The sequence below is a fragment of the Schistocerca piceifrons genome, chromosome 9 (genome assembly GCF_021461385.2).
Source record: "Schistocerca piceifrons isolate TAMUIC-IGC-003096 chromosome 9, iqSchPice1.1, whole genome shotgun sequence".
Classification (NCBI taxonomy): domain Eukaryota; kingdom Metazoa; phylum Arthropoda; class Insecta; order Orthoptera; family Acrididae; genus Schistocerca; species Schistocerca piceifrons.
This window is the reverse complement of record NC_060146.1, coordinates 43,680,945-43,696,804: the sequence shown is the minus strand read 5'-3', so window position 1 is coordinate 43,696,804 and position 15,860 is coordinate 43,680,945. Positions and strand designations below refer to the sequence as shown.

The window sequence follows — 15,860 nt, the reverse complement described above, 5'->3', positions numbered from 1 at the left end:
AAAAAGGCTTGATATAACAGGTGTAGCCATTGGACATAAATGGTTTTTGATGTTGGAGGACCTTGTGAGATTTTCAGATCTAATTCTGCTGAATGATTATGATGTCAGTCTCCACATGAGAAATAACATAATCAGGCTGCAGTCACTAGTACATAGTCAATTCTTTTTGCCAAAGTTTTCATTGTACTGAAATATGACTGGTACAAATTAGGATAGCCAGAGAATCACCTGCCATGTTTTGAAATTCTGTTGAATTTTGTTTTATACTGTGTTGTCCATTGCATGTATTCTGTGACGAAATTGTATTCATTCAGTGTGCAAGGCATGAAAATGCTATGTTCTAAAAATTTCTTTACTGATTATCATTATTGACTTGGAACCATAATAAAGAATTTCTTATAATTTTCAATTAACAAAATACACATATGTGAAACTGTAAACAAAAAAACTTTAATTGGAAACATGAAACAACTATTTAAAATATAAGACAAAAATAAGTGAAACAAATAATTACAATAATAATGAATGTTTTGATATTTTAAAATCTAAACCTGATATACCAAATTAACTTCCAGGGTGTGTTTACCCATTTACAAGTGAAATTGGGCAATAATGAAAAAATATATAGCGCTTTACTTTGACTCCCCCCCCCCCCTTACATATGTACCAAATTTAATCGAGATCATCTATTTCACTTGGCAATGTTTCCTTGAGAGTGAGGTGGCATAATGCACTCACATTCAAGAGGATGACAGAAAAATCTGCACCAGCCATCCAGATTTATGTTTTTCACAATTATCCTAAATCACTTCAGGTGATTGCCAGGATGGTTCCTTCGAAATGGCACAGCTGTCTTCATGCCCATCCTTCAAACAATCTAAGCTTGTGGTCTGTCTGTAATGACCTTTATGTCAACACAACATTAAACATTTTCTTTCTTCCTTTGTTTTCCATAGCAGCTTCTATTCTCTTCTTGTATGTACAATTCATCATCTACATTTTGCTTCTATATAAGATTACAGTCGACACAAATGCAAATAAAATATTTACAAACTCTTTAAGTGTGTGTTGTATGTAAATATATTCGTCTTTTCTTACTTTTGCCAATTTTCAGTTCATATCATCTCAACTTCTACAATTGTCAACAATTTTGGTGCTCAAATAGGAAAAGCCATTTACTACTTTCAGTGCATAAATTCCTGATCTAATTTCATTTGTGTTATGTAAATGAGTTCTAGTACATTACCCGTATTTCATTTTTATTGATGTTCACCTTGTAACCTCTTTTCAAGGCATTATTCATTCATTCTCAGTCCTTTTCATCTCTGACAGATCAATCACATCTTCAGCAAACCTTAAAGTTTTTATATCTTCTCACTCAACAGTAGGAGTGTAGAAGAAATCGAAAGTGTGTGTTCATTCAAAAGCTTTCTCTAAATCTTCGAATGGTGCAAATGTGGGTTTGCCTTTCTTCAATTTATCTTAAAAGATAGATCAGAGGTTCAACACACGAATGCATGGCCTCATGATGATATGCATTACTAAAATCTTCTTGGGCTTCCAGTTATATCAGGTGGTTCAAATCCATAAAAGAAAGCACTATAATTTTTTTGAGAATTCCAACATTATAGACTAAAATAATGTTTACCTCCCAGAACAGACACTCTCGTGCAACACTAAGTACACTAAAATAAAGCCATAACTGTATTTGCAAGGAACTGAGGTGTCAAATATCAAATAGAGCACATACACTGCTGTTGGATGTGTATGTATTATAACCAGCTCCGTACTGCTGAAAAGCTGGCAAATGAACTACATAATACTACAGAGCCTCACCAGGTGGCAGCAGTCTTGGCAAAACATGTAATGTAGAAACAACATTAAGTTACATACAAAGTATATCAATTTGTTTACATCAAAACCTTGCTTACAAAATTTTTGCAACATTATTGAGCATGGCAGTAATTTTTGCAACCATATTGATCAAGAAATATTTAGAGAAAATAATTTACATTTTCTGTTACATTTGGAAAGATGTGCCACATTAAGGAATAATACAATTTGAAGAGAAAATACAGTGATATCAATATACATGTATACACTTTTTTTTTACACAATTACAGTTTTACTGTTTTTTTGTATATATAATACAGAAATAAAGAATGTTATGACACATGATATCACATAGTTACAAAATTTTCTAGAGGACAGCAGAACAGCATGAAGAGTATGACAGTGTGTATTACAATACGCAGAGAGGCAAGACCCATTATTATTTTCATTGGTCAACATTTTATGCTAGCTGCAGCAAGATAGTAATTGTGATGACAGACCAACATCAGAAATAATTATAGCATAAGCAGTGGTATACAGTGTAATAACCATTTTGTACTCAGCATTTTAGATAAATTTGCACATTAGCATAGCCCAGTTAAGACTTTTATTATGTATATCCGGCTTTACCACAGCTTATGTTAAATTATGTTAGCTTACATTATAATTATGTTAACAACCTTTATACATTTTTTGACAGTCTTTCACTTTATGTAATGTTGGTTTGTCATCACTATTACTATCTTGCTGTGTCTGATATAGAATGTACACTACTGATAATCATGGCCTTTGCCTCTGTGCCTATTGTCAATATTGCAATGTACATGGCTATATTCCTCACTGTTCTGCTATCATCTTGAAGATTTTATAACTATATGATGTCATATGTCTTATCACGCTTTATCTCACAAAATAAGCGTCAAACAAAAAAACTACAAAGAACAACACTTGTCTAGCTTGCAGGGGGAAACCAGATGTCGCAGTGGTTGGCCTGCTAGATGGCGCTGCCATAGGTCAAACAGATATCAACTGCATTTTTTAAAATAGGAACCCCCATTTTTGTTACATATTCGTGTAGTACATAAAGAAATATGAATGTTTTAGTTGGACCACTTTTTTCGCTTTGTGATAGATGGCACTGTAACAGTCACAAACATATGGCTCTCAATTTTAGACAAACAGTTGGTAACAGGTAGGTTTTTTAAATTAAAATACAGAACATAGGTACGTTTGAACAGTTTAATTCGGTTGTTCCAATGTGATACATGTACCTTTGTGAACTTATCATTTCTGAGAATGCATCCTGTTACAGTGTGATTACATGTAAAAACCACATCAATGCAATAAATGCTCCAAATGATGTCCATCAACCTCAATGCATTTGGCAATATATGTAACGACATTCCTCTCAACAGTGAGTAGTTCGCCTTCCGTAATGTTCGCACATACATCGACAATGCGCTGACTCATGTTGCCAGGTGTTGTCAGTGGAGCATGATAGCAAATATCCTTCAACTTTCCCCACAGAAAGAAGTCTGGGGATGTCAGATCCGGTGAACATTCGGGCCATGGTATGGTGCTTCGCCGACCAATCCACCTGTCATGAAATATGCTATTCAATACCGCTTCAACCGCACGCGAGCTATGTGCCGCATATCCATCATGTTGGAAGTACATAGCTATTCTGTCATGCAGTGAAACATCTTGCAGTAACAGCGGTAGAACATTACTTAGGAAATCGGCATAAATTGCACCATTTAGATTGCCATCGATAAAATGGGGGACAATTATCCTTCCTCCCGTTATGCTGCACCGTACATTAACCTGCCAAGGTTGCTGATGTTCCACTTGTCACTGCCATTGTGGATTTTCCATTGCCCAATAGTGCGTATTATGCCGGTTTACGTTACTGCTGTTGGTGAATGATGCTTCGTCGCTAAATAGAATGCATACAAAAAATCTGTCATTGTCCCGCAATTTCTCTTGTGCCCAGTGGCAGAACTGTACATAACGTTCAAAGTTGACGCCATGCAAGTCCTGGTGCATAGAAATATGGTACGGGTGCAATCAATGTCGATTTGGCATTCTCAGCACTGAGGTTTTTGAGATTCCCGATTCTCACGCAATTTGTCTGCTACTGATGTGCGGATTAGCTGCAACAGCAGCTAAAACACCTGCTTCGGCATCATCATTTGTTGCAGGTCATGGTTGACGTTTCACATGTGGCTGAACACTTCCTGTTTCCTTAAATAATGTAACTCTCTGGCGAACAGTCCGGACATTTGGATGATGTCATCCAGGATACCGAGCAGCATACATAGCACACGCCCGTTGGGCATTTTGATCACAATAGCGATACATGAACACGATATCGACCTTTTCCGCAATTGGTAAATGGTCCATTTTAACATGGGTAATGTATCATGCAGCAAATACCGTCCGCAATGGCGGAATGTTACATGATACCAAAGTGAAAACAGTGGTCCAAATAAAACATTAATATTTCTTTATGTACTACACGAATATGTAATAAAAAATGGGGGTTCCTATTTTAAAAAACGCAGTTGATATCTGTTTGAGCTATGGCAGCGCCATGTAGTGGGCCAACCGTAGCGTCATCTGGTTTCCCCCTTCAAGCTAGACGAGTTTTGCTCTTTGTAGTTTTTTCGTTTGACGTTTATTTTGTGAGATATTTGGCCCGGTCACTATCAATGGACCACCCTGTATAAAATCATGAAAATGTAAAAAAAGTTTATATATACATACTGCTATCATGATATTTTATCTTCAGATTGTATTATTCCTTGTCGCTGCTGCACCTTTTCAAATGTACACTATTTTCTCTAAATATTTTCCAGTCAGTATGATTGCAAAAATTTCTGTATGCTCTGTAATGATGCAATAACTTTGTAGACTGAGTTTGTATGTAGGTTAACATTGTTCCTACATTATACGTTTCGTCAAGACTACTGCTACCTGGCAGGGCTTTTTAGTATTATGAAGTTTGCTTCTCAATTTTTCAGCAATGTGGAGTTGGTTATCAGTATCTAAACATCCAATAGCAATGTACAAATATGTGCTCTATTTGGTATATATGACACATCAGTGCCTTGCCGATTCAGTTATGGTTTTTATTTTAGTGTACTTAGCATTGTACAGAAGCATCTGTTCTGCGAGGTAAACATTATTTTAGTCTATGATATTGGAATCACCATTTTTAGCACTTTCTTGTATGTAATATTTTTAATTTCACAATTTACCTCCATGTTTTCAATGGCCAGATGGCAGTATACCCCATGTACTGTATTTATAAATTTCATTTCCAGTCATATGTAAAACTGAATTAATGTTTTGTTCAAAATTATGTATGATAATTATAAACAGTGTAACATATTTGTAACACTTACAGATCTGAATTTGACAATATAACTGTGCCAAAGCTAGTAATCAGTATATGTATTAACTGTGATCTGGGCAATAAAACTTCTTTTTTGGAAGCTTTTTTTTTACACTGATATACAGATTGCTCTCCCTATGATGCTGTCAGGTAATTACAACTTCCATTTTATTACATGTGTTCATGTATCTGTCATTTTTGATCATTCTGGCTCTTTTTATGACCTTCTCGAGTTTTGTTTTATAGGTTTTGAAATATTTATCAAATTCAGGTGTTGTGGGACACATTTAATAATTGAGCTGCTTGGGGGAACACAATGGTAAGTGCCATCGCCGTGTATTTTGCGGTAGATGGCTAATGACACCACATGTGGGATGCACAATGCAGTAAACTTACTAGTAGTTCCAAATTCACTCAACAGATGTCAGGGCCGAGCTTAATGGTAAGCGCCACTGTCCTTCTGTTGCGGAAACATAATGGTAAGTGACAGAGAGAATGGCGGCAAGTAAAAATATCTCCGAGATTATGGCAACAGTGAACATGGCAGAAGACGAGAAATATACTTCCAATGAGACTAATATCTTCGAGAGGGATCCAGAATACAATCCTAACGATTCACACGACTCAGAGGTATGTTATTTTGTAAATATACTGTCTTTAGTACGTTTCACAAACATAATGGTAAGTGCATGTACATACCATTACGTTCCTGAAGTACATTAATTTTGAGGTTATTTTGGAATGGCTACATTTTTTTGGCTAAGTGGTGTGTGAATGCGCATTTCTCATTTATATTGTTACATGTAATAATAATAATGGTAACAGTACTTTACATTGTTATACATGTTAATAGCGAATCAGATCATATTGCCCAAAACAACGAACAGTGTATCGCTCCTGCAGAAACCATTCAGGAACAGACAAAGAGGTCGTCTCGGAAAAGGTGCTGCTGTGGCTAAAATAAGAACTGGAACATGGTACTGTTTTGGAAATATCTAATTTCAACTGGTAGATTTCGTGTGATTGAACACCACTTCCCCGTGAGTGGGCACACAATGTTACCGTCCGATAGAGATTTCGCGACAATTGAAAATTACGTTCGCCGAGAAGTACAAGATTGTAAAGTTCAGATCAGTGGTGCGAGATCATCAAGAAGTCGGCTAAGAAGAATCCATTGCTTGTATATAATATGAAAAGAGAGGATTTCTATCAAATATGATACTCTAAAGAAGTGTTTGTCTCCAGAAAAAAGACAGTTGATGGTCGATATGTCAACCTAAGGAAAGTATGTAGGTGGAAGGTGACGTCAGAATATCCATCATCTTTATTCATCAGCGAGACATTTTGTCATGACATTTGGCATGAAATAAGCTTCAGGAAACATGAAAGGCAAGGACCATTTCCTATGCTTCGACTTAAATACAATGGGCCAAGGCTTATTGAAAAGAAGAAAGTTGCTGACGTCCTGTCGCTCCTAAATTACATACCTCCTGTCAACCATGGATTTATCCTGACACTAAAGCCAACAGTTTTGGATGAAAAAGACATTAGTAATGAGAGTGATGAATGATTTTGCAGCTTCAGTAAAGTGTTGAACACTTACTGTAAAATTTTATATGTAATGTTCTATCATTATGTGTTGTTTATGGTGTATGGTAATGTAATAATTTTTGTACATTTCATTTGTTTTAGTCAGTTCTGAGTTTCATTTATGTCTGTATAGTAGAAGATAGATGATAGAATCACTGCAGAACAAAAGGACTGTTCAAAAAAAATTATTCAGATTTGCAGATCAATTGAAACTTTAGATACGCTGTATCTCAAAACTGTGATTTTGGCGCTTACCATTTTGTTCCCCCGAGCAGCTCAATTCTCCAAAGTAATTGTTTCTGTGCACATGCTTTTGTAATACCCATAATAATACATTTGTTTGTGCCACCTATTTTTGACCACATAGCTTTTAATTGGAAGTGCTATATTAAAATGGTATTTAAATGTATCTATAAAGATTTTAAATTTGTTAAGCAGCAGTGGGAGAACACACACACATAAAAGGTAAGGAAATCTGCAAGCTGTTGGAGTCAGTTGCTCCTTCTCCTGGCAGAAGAGTGGAAGGGGAACATATAGGGACAAAGAAAGAGGACTGGTTGGGTTTAGGAAATGGGGAGGGTTGTGAAAAGTTGCCTAGAAACGAGGGTCAGGGAAGACTTTGTGAACAGGACATCTTCTGCCAAAAGAAGGAGCCACTGGCTCCAAAAGCTTGCACATTTCCTTATCTTTTATATGCGTGTGTTCACTTCCCTCACTTGGTGTATAGATTTTTTATTTTCAAAATTGATTATTTTCACAGTAATTTAAATTTGTCAGATATCTTTCCAATACCATAAATTTTCTCCCATGGTTTGATTTTTAAATAATTTATAAATATTTTGAGTTTCTGATCATTGTTAAGTTTTCTTGTCATATATGTTTGTTAGTTTGTTGACCTTTTCACTTTCAGTATTGTAACTTATGATTTGTGCATAGTGGTTTCCAAGTTGAGTCTTTACTGTTTCTGATTTGTGATGTTGTTGGTTAGAGTTGATTATTATTTGATCTATAGTGGATCTTGTATGGCTAGTTTCTTTTGTGGGTGAATGTATTGTGATTTTCAAGTTACTAGAGATTAAGGGTTTAAATAGTTTTGTTCTCATTTTATGGGGCTTGCTAAAGTCTGTATTGAAATCACCACAGATAAGAGTGATTTGCCTATTTTTTACAGTTTGAATGAATGTGTCTTCCATGAGTTGTACGTAGTTTTTTACGTCTTCATCAGGAGATCTGCAAAGGCATATTACAGTTGTTTTGAGTGATGATATCTGGCTAATATTTCAAAATCTTTTCCACAACGTATCATTTTTAGTTGTTCTAGATGTTTGTCAGCTCTTCCTTTTTTTGACAAAGTGGTGGAAACGTTTTCTACAAGTGCAGGCTTCCAAGATTAGATTAAATCAGATGTACTCTTCATTCCAATTGATCCCTATAAGGAGATGTCCAGAATGTAGAATACCTCAGAAGAATAAGAACATGCAATAAATATTTACAATGTAAAATAAATATGCTAATGTACTTTCCACATATCCCATGTGGAGGTGTAACGAGTCAAAAATTTTTTAAACATATTTTCACCTACTATCAAGCTGTAATCCCAAGAATTTAATACTGTCCACTTTTATATAAGTTTGGCATATATTTTAGGCATATACTGGTGGGAAAACCTCTTACAGGTTCTGAATTGCATGTAAGGTGTTTTTTCAAATTTTAATGATAACAAATTAACCAATCTAAGACCACACTTAATTTTTCTATTTATTTCAATGTTTATATCCTCCGGGGGGGGGGGAAAAAAAAAAAAAAACAACGAACTTGGCATCTGGTAATATTACTGATGAAAAGTCATTGATATACACATGAAAATCAATGGCCCAAAGATGGAACATTGTGGGACAACAAATGTAACTAGTTTTGAATTGGATGATGGCTGATAGCTTAATTCTTTCTCTTTCCTAATGACATCTCTCATTTACCGTTAGATATACAGGAACTGAACAATTTTGCAGCATTTCCTGTTACACTGTAATATTCTAATTTACTTGAAAGGGTACTGTGATTTGCACATTCAAATGCTTTTGTCATGTCGCAAAATATCCCAGTAGCCAGTAATATATTGAAATCTTCTTCTTCTCCTCCCAGGGGGAAGGGTGTAGTGCCTGGGAGTTCTCACATCCATTCATCAAAAAGAATGAGGGAGGCTAGTCGTCCTGATAATCAACTTGTTGTCAGTAACGGGGGTCAAGGAGTCATGAAACGTAATGTCTTTGTAGTGATTAAGAGGAAGGAGGGGACATTTGAAAAAGTGTCCCCCATCTATATCCAAAAAAGGCTTAGAAGGGCTGGCTGGTACCCTAAAGTCTATGAAGTGGTTGCGCAATGGTTCCTTGCTTGTTGAGACTAACCAGGCAAAGCAGGTGGAACTCCTTAAGAAGTCATAGAAATTGCGTGAGTACAACATCATTGTTGAGTTGCATAACTCCCTTAATTCCAGCAATGGTGTGGTAACCTGCCATGATATTGTGGATATAGACGTTGCTGGACTCAAACAAGAATGGGCACCGCAGGGGATCATAGATGTGGAACAAAGGATATGGAAGAACAATGGAGAGACTGAGAAGACTGCCACTTTTATTGTGATCTTCAGTTCTCCAACCCTACCTGAACATATCATGGCAGGTTTCCTCCAATTAAGGTTCGGCCCTACGTACCTAACCCTATGCGATACTTCAAATGCCAGCATTTTGCCATACAATGCTGAGTTGCAGAGGCAAAGCGATTTGTGGGAAGTGTGGAAAGGCAGCCCATGAAGCTGGAATGGACTGTCCATCTCCAGCAGTCTGTATGAACTGCTCTGGAAGCCACCCGGTCTGGAGCCAAGCCTGCCCTGTTTTTGCAGAGGAATGCAAAATACAGTAAATCAAAGTGACTAAGCGGATCCCATATGTAGAAGCCAAAAAGGACTATCAGGTTACGAAACCCCATCTTTGCCGTTTCTTATGCTTTGTTGGTGCAGAAACCTGTTACTAAGGTCGATGCTTTGACGACATCCAATGTTCCATTATCCACCTCTAGCACCTGTACTTGCACTAGCACCTGTACTTGCACCTGTATGTGCCAAAGTAAAGTGAAAGACATAGAGACTCAAACAGCTACAATGGAAGAGATCAGTTATGCTTCCACAGTGCACAGCTTGAAGGAACCCCAAAAGCAGTGTGTCCCTCAATGCCAAGTTTCTTTGAAGAAAAGGGGCTCTGACCACCCACTTTCCCTCTCATCCTTGCTGGGAAAGTGAAGAGGGAAAGGATCCCAACATACGGGTCGAAAGCTGACCTGGGCACCATCAGACGTCATTTTGGCACGTGTGACTGATGAGGACATCATGGATTTTGATGCCTCATCACCAGACACAGTCAGCCCCAAAAACCCCGCCTCATTCTACAAGCACCTCGCCACCGTGGCACAAAGACAGGGGTAAATCAAGACCACATTGACGAAATGGCTCCCATACTTCAGTGGAATATAAATGGATACAGGACTCATCTGGCAGAACTGAGACTCCTTGTAGAGGACAGACCCTTTTGCCTCTACCTACAAGAGACTCATTTTAAAGAGACTGACACACCTGTACTTGGAGGATATCACCTTTATAGAAACGACGACCTTCCTGGTGACAGGGCAAAAGGTTGGGCTGCAGTGTCAGTAGAGGACACTTTTCACTCCTCACCTATTCTCTTAACAACAACACTACGTGTGGTTGCTGTTCAGATAGTGGACCATGTTGACATCACAGTGTGATCTGTGTACTTACCACCCCATGAGCCTCACAAATCTTCTTGATGAACTGCCCTGACCCTTTCCCCTTTTGGGGGACTTCAGTGCACACAGTGTACTATGGAGCTCTAACACCATATGCCCTAAGGGTCGGGTACTTGAGGATATGCTACACACAGCAGATCTTATAGTGCTGAACATGGATCAAGCCACACATTTTAGCACCGCTACAGGTTCGTCTACTGCCATAGACCTCTCCTTCTGCTCACCTGCTCTTGGGGACACTGCTCAGTGGGCAGTGGACGATGACCTTCATGGCAGTGACCATTTCCCAATCTGGATCCATCTGCCTGATGGAGCAAGTCCTGAAAGAAAGCCACCGAGATGGTTATTCAAGAAGGCTAACTGGATGCTTTAAGGCACTTAGCTGTTTTTGAGCAATGTTATGGCATCCAGGACTGGGTGGCTCACATTAAGGCTGTGATTCACCATGCTGCTGATGCATCCATCCCAAAGTCTGTGGAAGTGCCTAGGAGCTGACCTGTCCCTTGGTGGAATGATGAGTGTCACTTTGCAATCAGGAACAGGAGGGCAGCAATGTGCAGATTCAATCACTGCCTTACAGATGAGAATCTTGCAAATAATTCGGGAGAGTAAGCAGAGGTCTTGGCAAGAGTTCCTGAACTCCATCAATAGGTCCGCAGCCGCATGCAAAGTACGGGAAGCCATTAGGAGGATCTCAGTTCACAACTGTCGACTGCCAAAAGCAGCTGTACGAATACAGGGGTCTCTTTTAACATCGACAATGGATATAGCTCAGACAATGACTCAGTCGTATAAATCCATTATGGCCAATTCCAGCCAGGATCCCGCCTTCCTTCAATATCGGGGGGCACAGGAGAAGGCTGATCTTGATTTCCGTTCCACCAACATGGAAGAATACAACCAGCCTTTCTCTCTGTGGGAGCTGGATTCTGCATTGTCAGTTGCTTGTGATACGAACCCTGGAAATGACCAGACAACCTACAGCATGTTACAACAGTTGGACCAACAGTTGAAGGAAGTCCTCCTTCAGCTCTTCAATAAAATTTGGATAACTGGTGACTTTCCCAACTCGTGGATGGAATCGATTTAAATCCCAATTTTAAAACTAGGAAAGGATCAGACAGACCCTGGTAGTTATCGTAGTATTAGCCTGACAATCTGTGTTGGAAAGACACTAGAGTGTATGGTCAATCAGTGTCTAGTGTGGGTCCTGGAAGCCAGGTCCCTACTCAGTCCCTCCCAGGGTGGATTCAGGAGCCTCGATAACCTGACCCTGCTCGAAGCTGCAATTCAATAACCTTTCCTTCATAAGCAACACTGATAAACTGTTTTCTTAAATTTTTAAAAGGCCTATGATACTACCTGGAGGCATAATATTTTGTCACAGCTCAATCAGTGGGGATTTCATGGACGTCTACCAACCTTCATACGGTCCTTTCTCTTGGACAGTTATTTTAGATACAAGGTTGGGAATGTCTTGTCTGACTGTTTTAAGCAGGAGAATGGTGTCCCTCAAGGGACTGTTTTAAGTGTCATGGCTTTTGCCATTGCAATCAATAGTATTAAAACCACAGTGCAATGTCCAGTACTATGTTCCTTATTTGTGGACAACTTCTCCATCTTCTGTGCATCCTCCAGCCTCACCACAGCTACTTGGCAATTGCAACTGATGCACAGACGAGTGGAGGAATGGTCTTGCACCACAGGTTTTAAATTCTCTTTAGAGAAAACAGTTTGTGTTGCTTTTAATTGTTTCCACTCTGTTTAATTTGCCCGTTTTAAAACTGGGGGCCCCGATCTCACTTTTAAGGAAAAGGTGAAGTATCTGGGTCTTATCTTTGATGAGAAGTTAACATGGTTGCCACACCTTAAAGAACTGAAACTGAGATGTCTCAAGGTCATAAACATCCTTAAATGTGTTAGTCATAGGTCTTGGTGCGCCGACAGTACATGTCTGCTCCAACTTTATAAGACCTTGAATACGGATGCCAGATTTATGGGTCAGCAAGGCCTTCATACCTTAAAATGCTGGATGCAGTTCACCACTAGGGTATTAGGCTGTCAACAAGGGCCTATCACATGAGCCCTGTTGTTAGTTTGTGTGCAGAGGCTGGTGAGCCTCTGCTGTCTATTCGACATCTTCTTCGCGTGGTATGCCAAGCATATAGGGCTCTGTACATTCCTACATCACCAGCATTTAGTTATGTTGTTCAGTCGCCACTGGAACGGCTGTTCGATCATTGACCACAAGCAACACGGCCATTTGGGATCCGTGCAAGGGAGAGCTTTGAATCATTACAGGTGGGTGGCATTAAGGTCCAAAGCCAGGGGTGGAGTAGGGCATCCCCCTGCTACTATGTATTCCAGACCATGTTTGTAAAATTAAATTTAACAAAATTTTATGTAGCCATCCAGATTTATTACCGTCTACACGGATGGTTCTAAGCAGGGACATGTTTTTGGTTGTTCTGTTGTGTTCCCCGACACTGTACTCGGTACATGGCTCCCAGAGCAGTTTTCAGTTTATTACGCAGAATTGTTTGCTATCCTGAGGGCAATGGAGCAGATGAGACAGCGCCATGACAAAAAGTTTATCATCTTCCCTGATTCTCAGTGCCCTTCTTGCTGTTGGACAGACGTACCCAGCAGATCGAATGGTGCAGCAAGTGCAGAATGCTCTCCTTCTCTTGCACAGGCAAAACAAGGAAATCATTTTTTGCTGGGTTACAGGGCGCATAGGCATCCAGGGAAACGAACTCGCTGATGCAATGCTAAGGAGTCTTGCTCCCTTCCTCCTCCTGCCAGCTGTTCAGTCCCTCTGCGGGCTGTCACTTCATTTGTGACCAGGAAGGCTATATGTTGGTGGGAGTCCCAGTGGCTGGAAGTGAGGAACAATAAACTACACTCCATCAAAAACTTCAGTGCGACCTCGGATCACCTCCTTCCACCCGCGATCGCCACCTTCCGCCCGTGACGGTGTGAAGAAGTAGCCTTTACTTGGGTTAGAGTGGGACATTGCCCACTGACACATGGCTTCCTCTTATATCTGGAGGAGACCCCAGTATGTCAGAGATGTGGGACACAGCTGTCAGTATGACATCTTTTAATGCAGTGTGTTCTATATGATGACCTGAGGGTTGAACTGGGTCTCCCACAGGAACTTCCCTCTATTTTAACTGATAACGAGGTGAGTGTCGTTCGTGTCTTAAAATTTTGTGCGGTGTTGGGAATTCTTCCCAAAATACTTGGTGTGCAACCTTAATGTGTCACAGAATGGCTGGGTCACGTATTATTTCTAAGTCATCATCCACCCATGCTTATTTGTCCCTTTCTTAACGACATCTTTACAGGTATTTTCTCCATGATTTTGATTAGTTATGTCTCTCTGTCTTGCTGGGGTTTTATTATGGGCTTTTCTGAACCTCACCTTCCTGGTGTTGCTTTATGTTTCCTGTGGTGGGATCAAATGTAGTTTTCCAGTTTATTTATCTCCTTTCATAGATTATGAAAATCTTCTTCGGTATAATATTAATGCAAGGGCACTGATAACCTAGCTGTTTAGCGCCCTCCACCATAAATCATTATCATCACCACCATCTGTAATATATTGCCTAATGAATGAAGCACATTTTCATTGTGTGTGTAGATAGCTTCCTCAATATCAGACGTCATTAAAAGTCCAAACTGAGACTTGGACAATATATTATTGAAGGCATAAAGGAATTACAGATATTGACTGTGAGTGGAAATTAATTTAAGTCAATGGTGAAAGTAAAAAATTTGTGCTGGTGTGGCATTTGAACCTTAGGTATACTGCTTACTAGGCAGATGCACTGACCACTGCTTCACACCTTGGTCATCACAAGTGCATGGAATACTCTAGCATGCCTCCTTTCAGACCAAATTCTCGACTTAGGTAGCCACACACTACTAATGTAGTGCCCATTGTCCATTATTCTCATTATTTGTGGCAATTCACTGAGTCCTGTAAGAGTTCAGGTCTGGTGTACGTCCAAACAGAAGACGTTAATGGTTGTTCTCACCTAAAGTATATATATGTGGTGCCTGTTCTTGCAGACATGTCTTTATTATCTGTTGTCAGATGGTTAGAGCCCGACTGTATATTACCTTTTCTAAAATTTTTGAGATTGCTGGCAAAAGTGAAACTGTATTTCTTTATCTCCTTCCTTAAACAGAGGCTTAACTTCATCGTATTTCAACCATTCAAGAAATGTTCCAATGATAATTGATTGGGTACACTTTTACTAAACTCAGAAGGACATTCTTTAATTTACTTTGTTGGTATTTGACCATATTTTTGATTTTAAAGCTTTTATAATGAATATTACTTGCTTGGATAGTGAGGATTATATTCATGTTAAGGATGTTAGGTGTACTATCTGGTCTGAGGTACTCCCTGGCAGCATCTACTGAACCTTACAAGCCCATCTTTTCAGTAACAGTCATGAAGCATTTGTTAAAAAGTTTTGTAACACTGCACACATCTTTACCAACGTATCATTTACTCTTAATGCTGTTTTGCCCTTCTTCATGTATGGTTCTGCAAGTTTCCTCCTTTGCTTTAGGGCGTATTGTCTTTATTTTGTTATCAGACATTATTATCTTTTTCTTGTAATGTATTTGTTTTGGAATCCCTATTACTATCTTTAATATTTTACAGTATGTCTTGTAATGTGCAGGGCTATTTATTGTTAACAGGTACAGTTTCCTTTTGATTTTACACAATAATTTTGTTCCTTGTGTAATCCATTGATTCTTTTATACATTTTAATGAGCATGGTAATTTGATAAACTAAAAATCATACAGTTATGTCCCTCAACTGTTAATAACTTTCTTTCAGGCACAATACAGCAGCTGATCCAAGAATTGTTCCCTGTGAGTACTGTAAGAAAAAATTCGAGACGGTCCGGGGCATGAGGATACATGTGGGGCATGTCCACAAAGGAGCCAGAGCTAAGCATTAATACGAGCTGCACAAAATGTTCTTTGTAGAAAAGATTGTGCTCTGTGCAAGCATGATTTGAAATGGAATGCGAAGAAAAGAAAAATATTCAGTGCAGAGCAAATCTTCAAGCATTTTTAAGGTTTTTTTTTACCATATATACCACATTTTGAGATATTTAAAAAATATCTTTTGTAATATTTACTGTATATAATTAGAAGTGTTTACTGTTTGATAGACTTTTAATAAAGTATTAA

The 15,860-nt window shown here is 38.8% G+C and overlaps 1 protein-coding gene across 1 annotated transcript in view; it reads left to right on the top strand.

Moving 5' to 3' along the window:
- The window catches only part of LOC124716681, a 130,928-nt gene extending 115,303 nt beyond the window's left edge, over window positions 1–15,625 (top strand). Inside the window, exon 6 of the mRNA XM_047243220.1 lies at window positions 15,502–15,625. Within this exon, the coding sequence (XP_047099176.1) occupies window positions 15,502–15,625 (124 nt within the window). The remainder of the gene's footprint in view (window positions 1–15,501) is intronic.
- The last annotated feature ends 235 nt before the right edge of the window (window positions 15,626–15,860 follow it).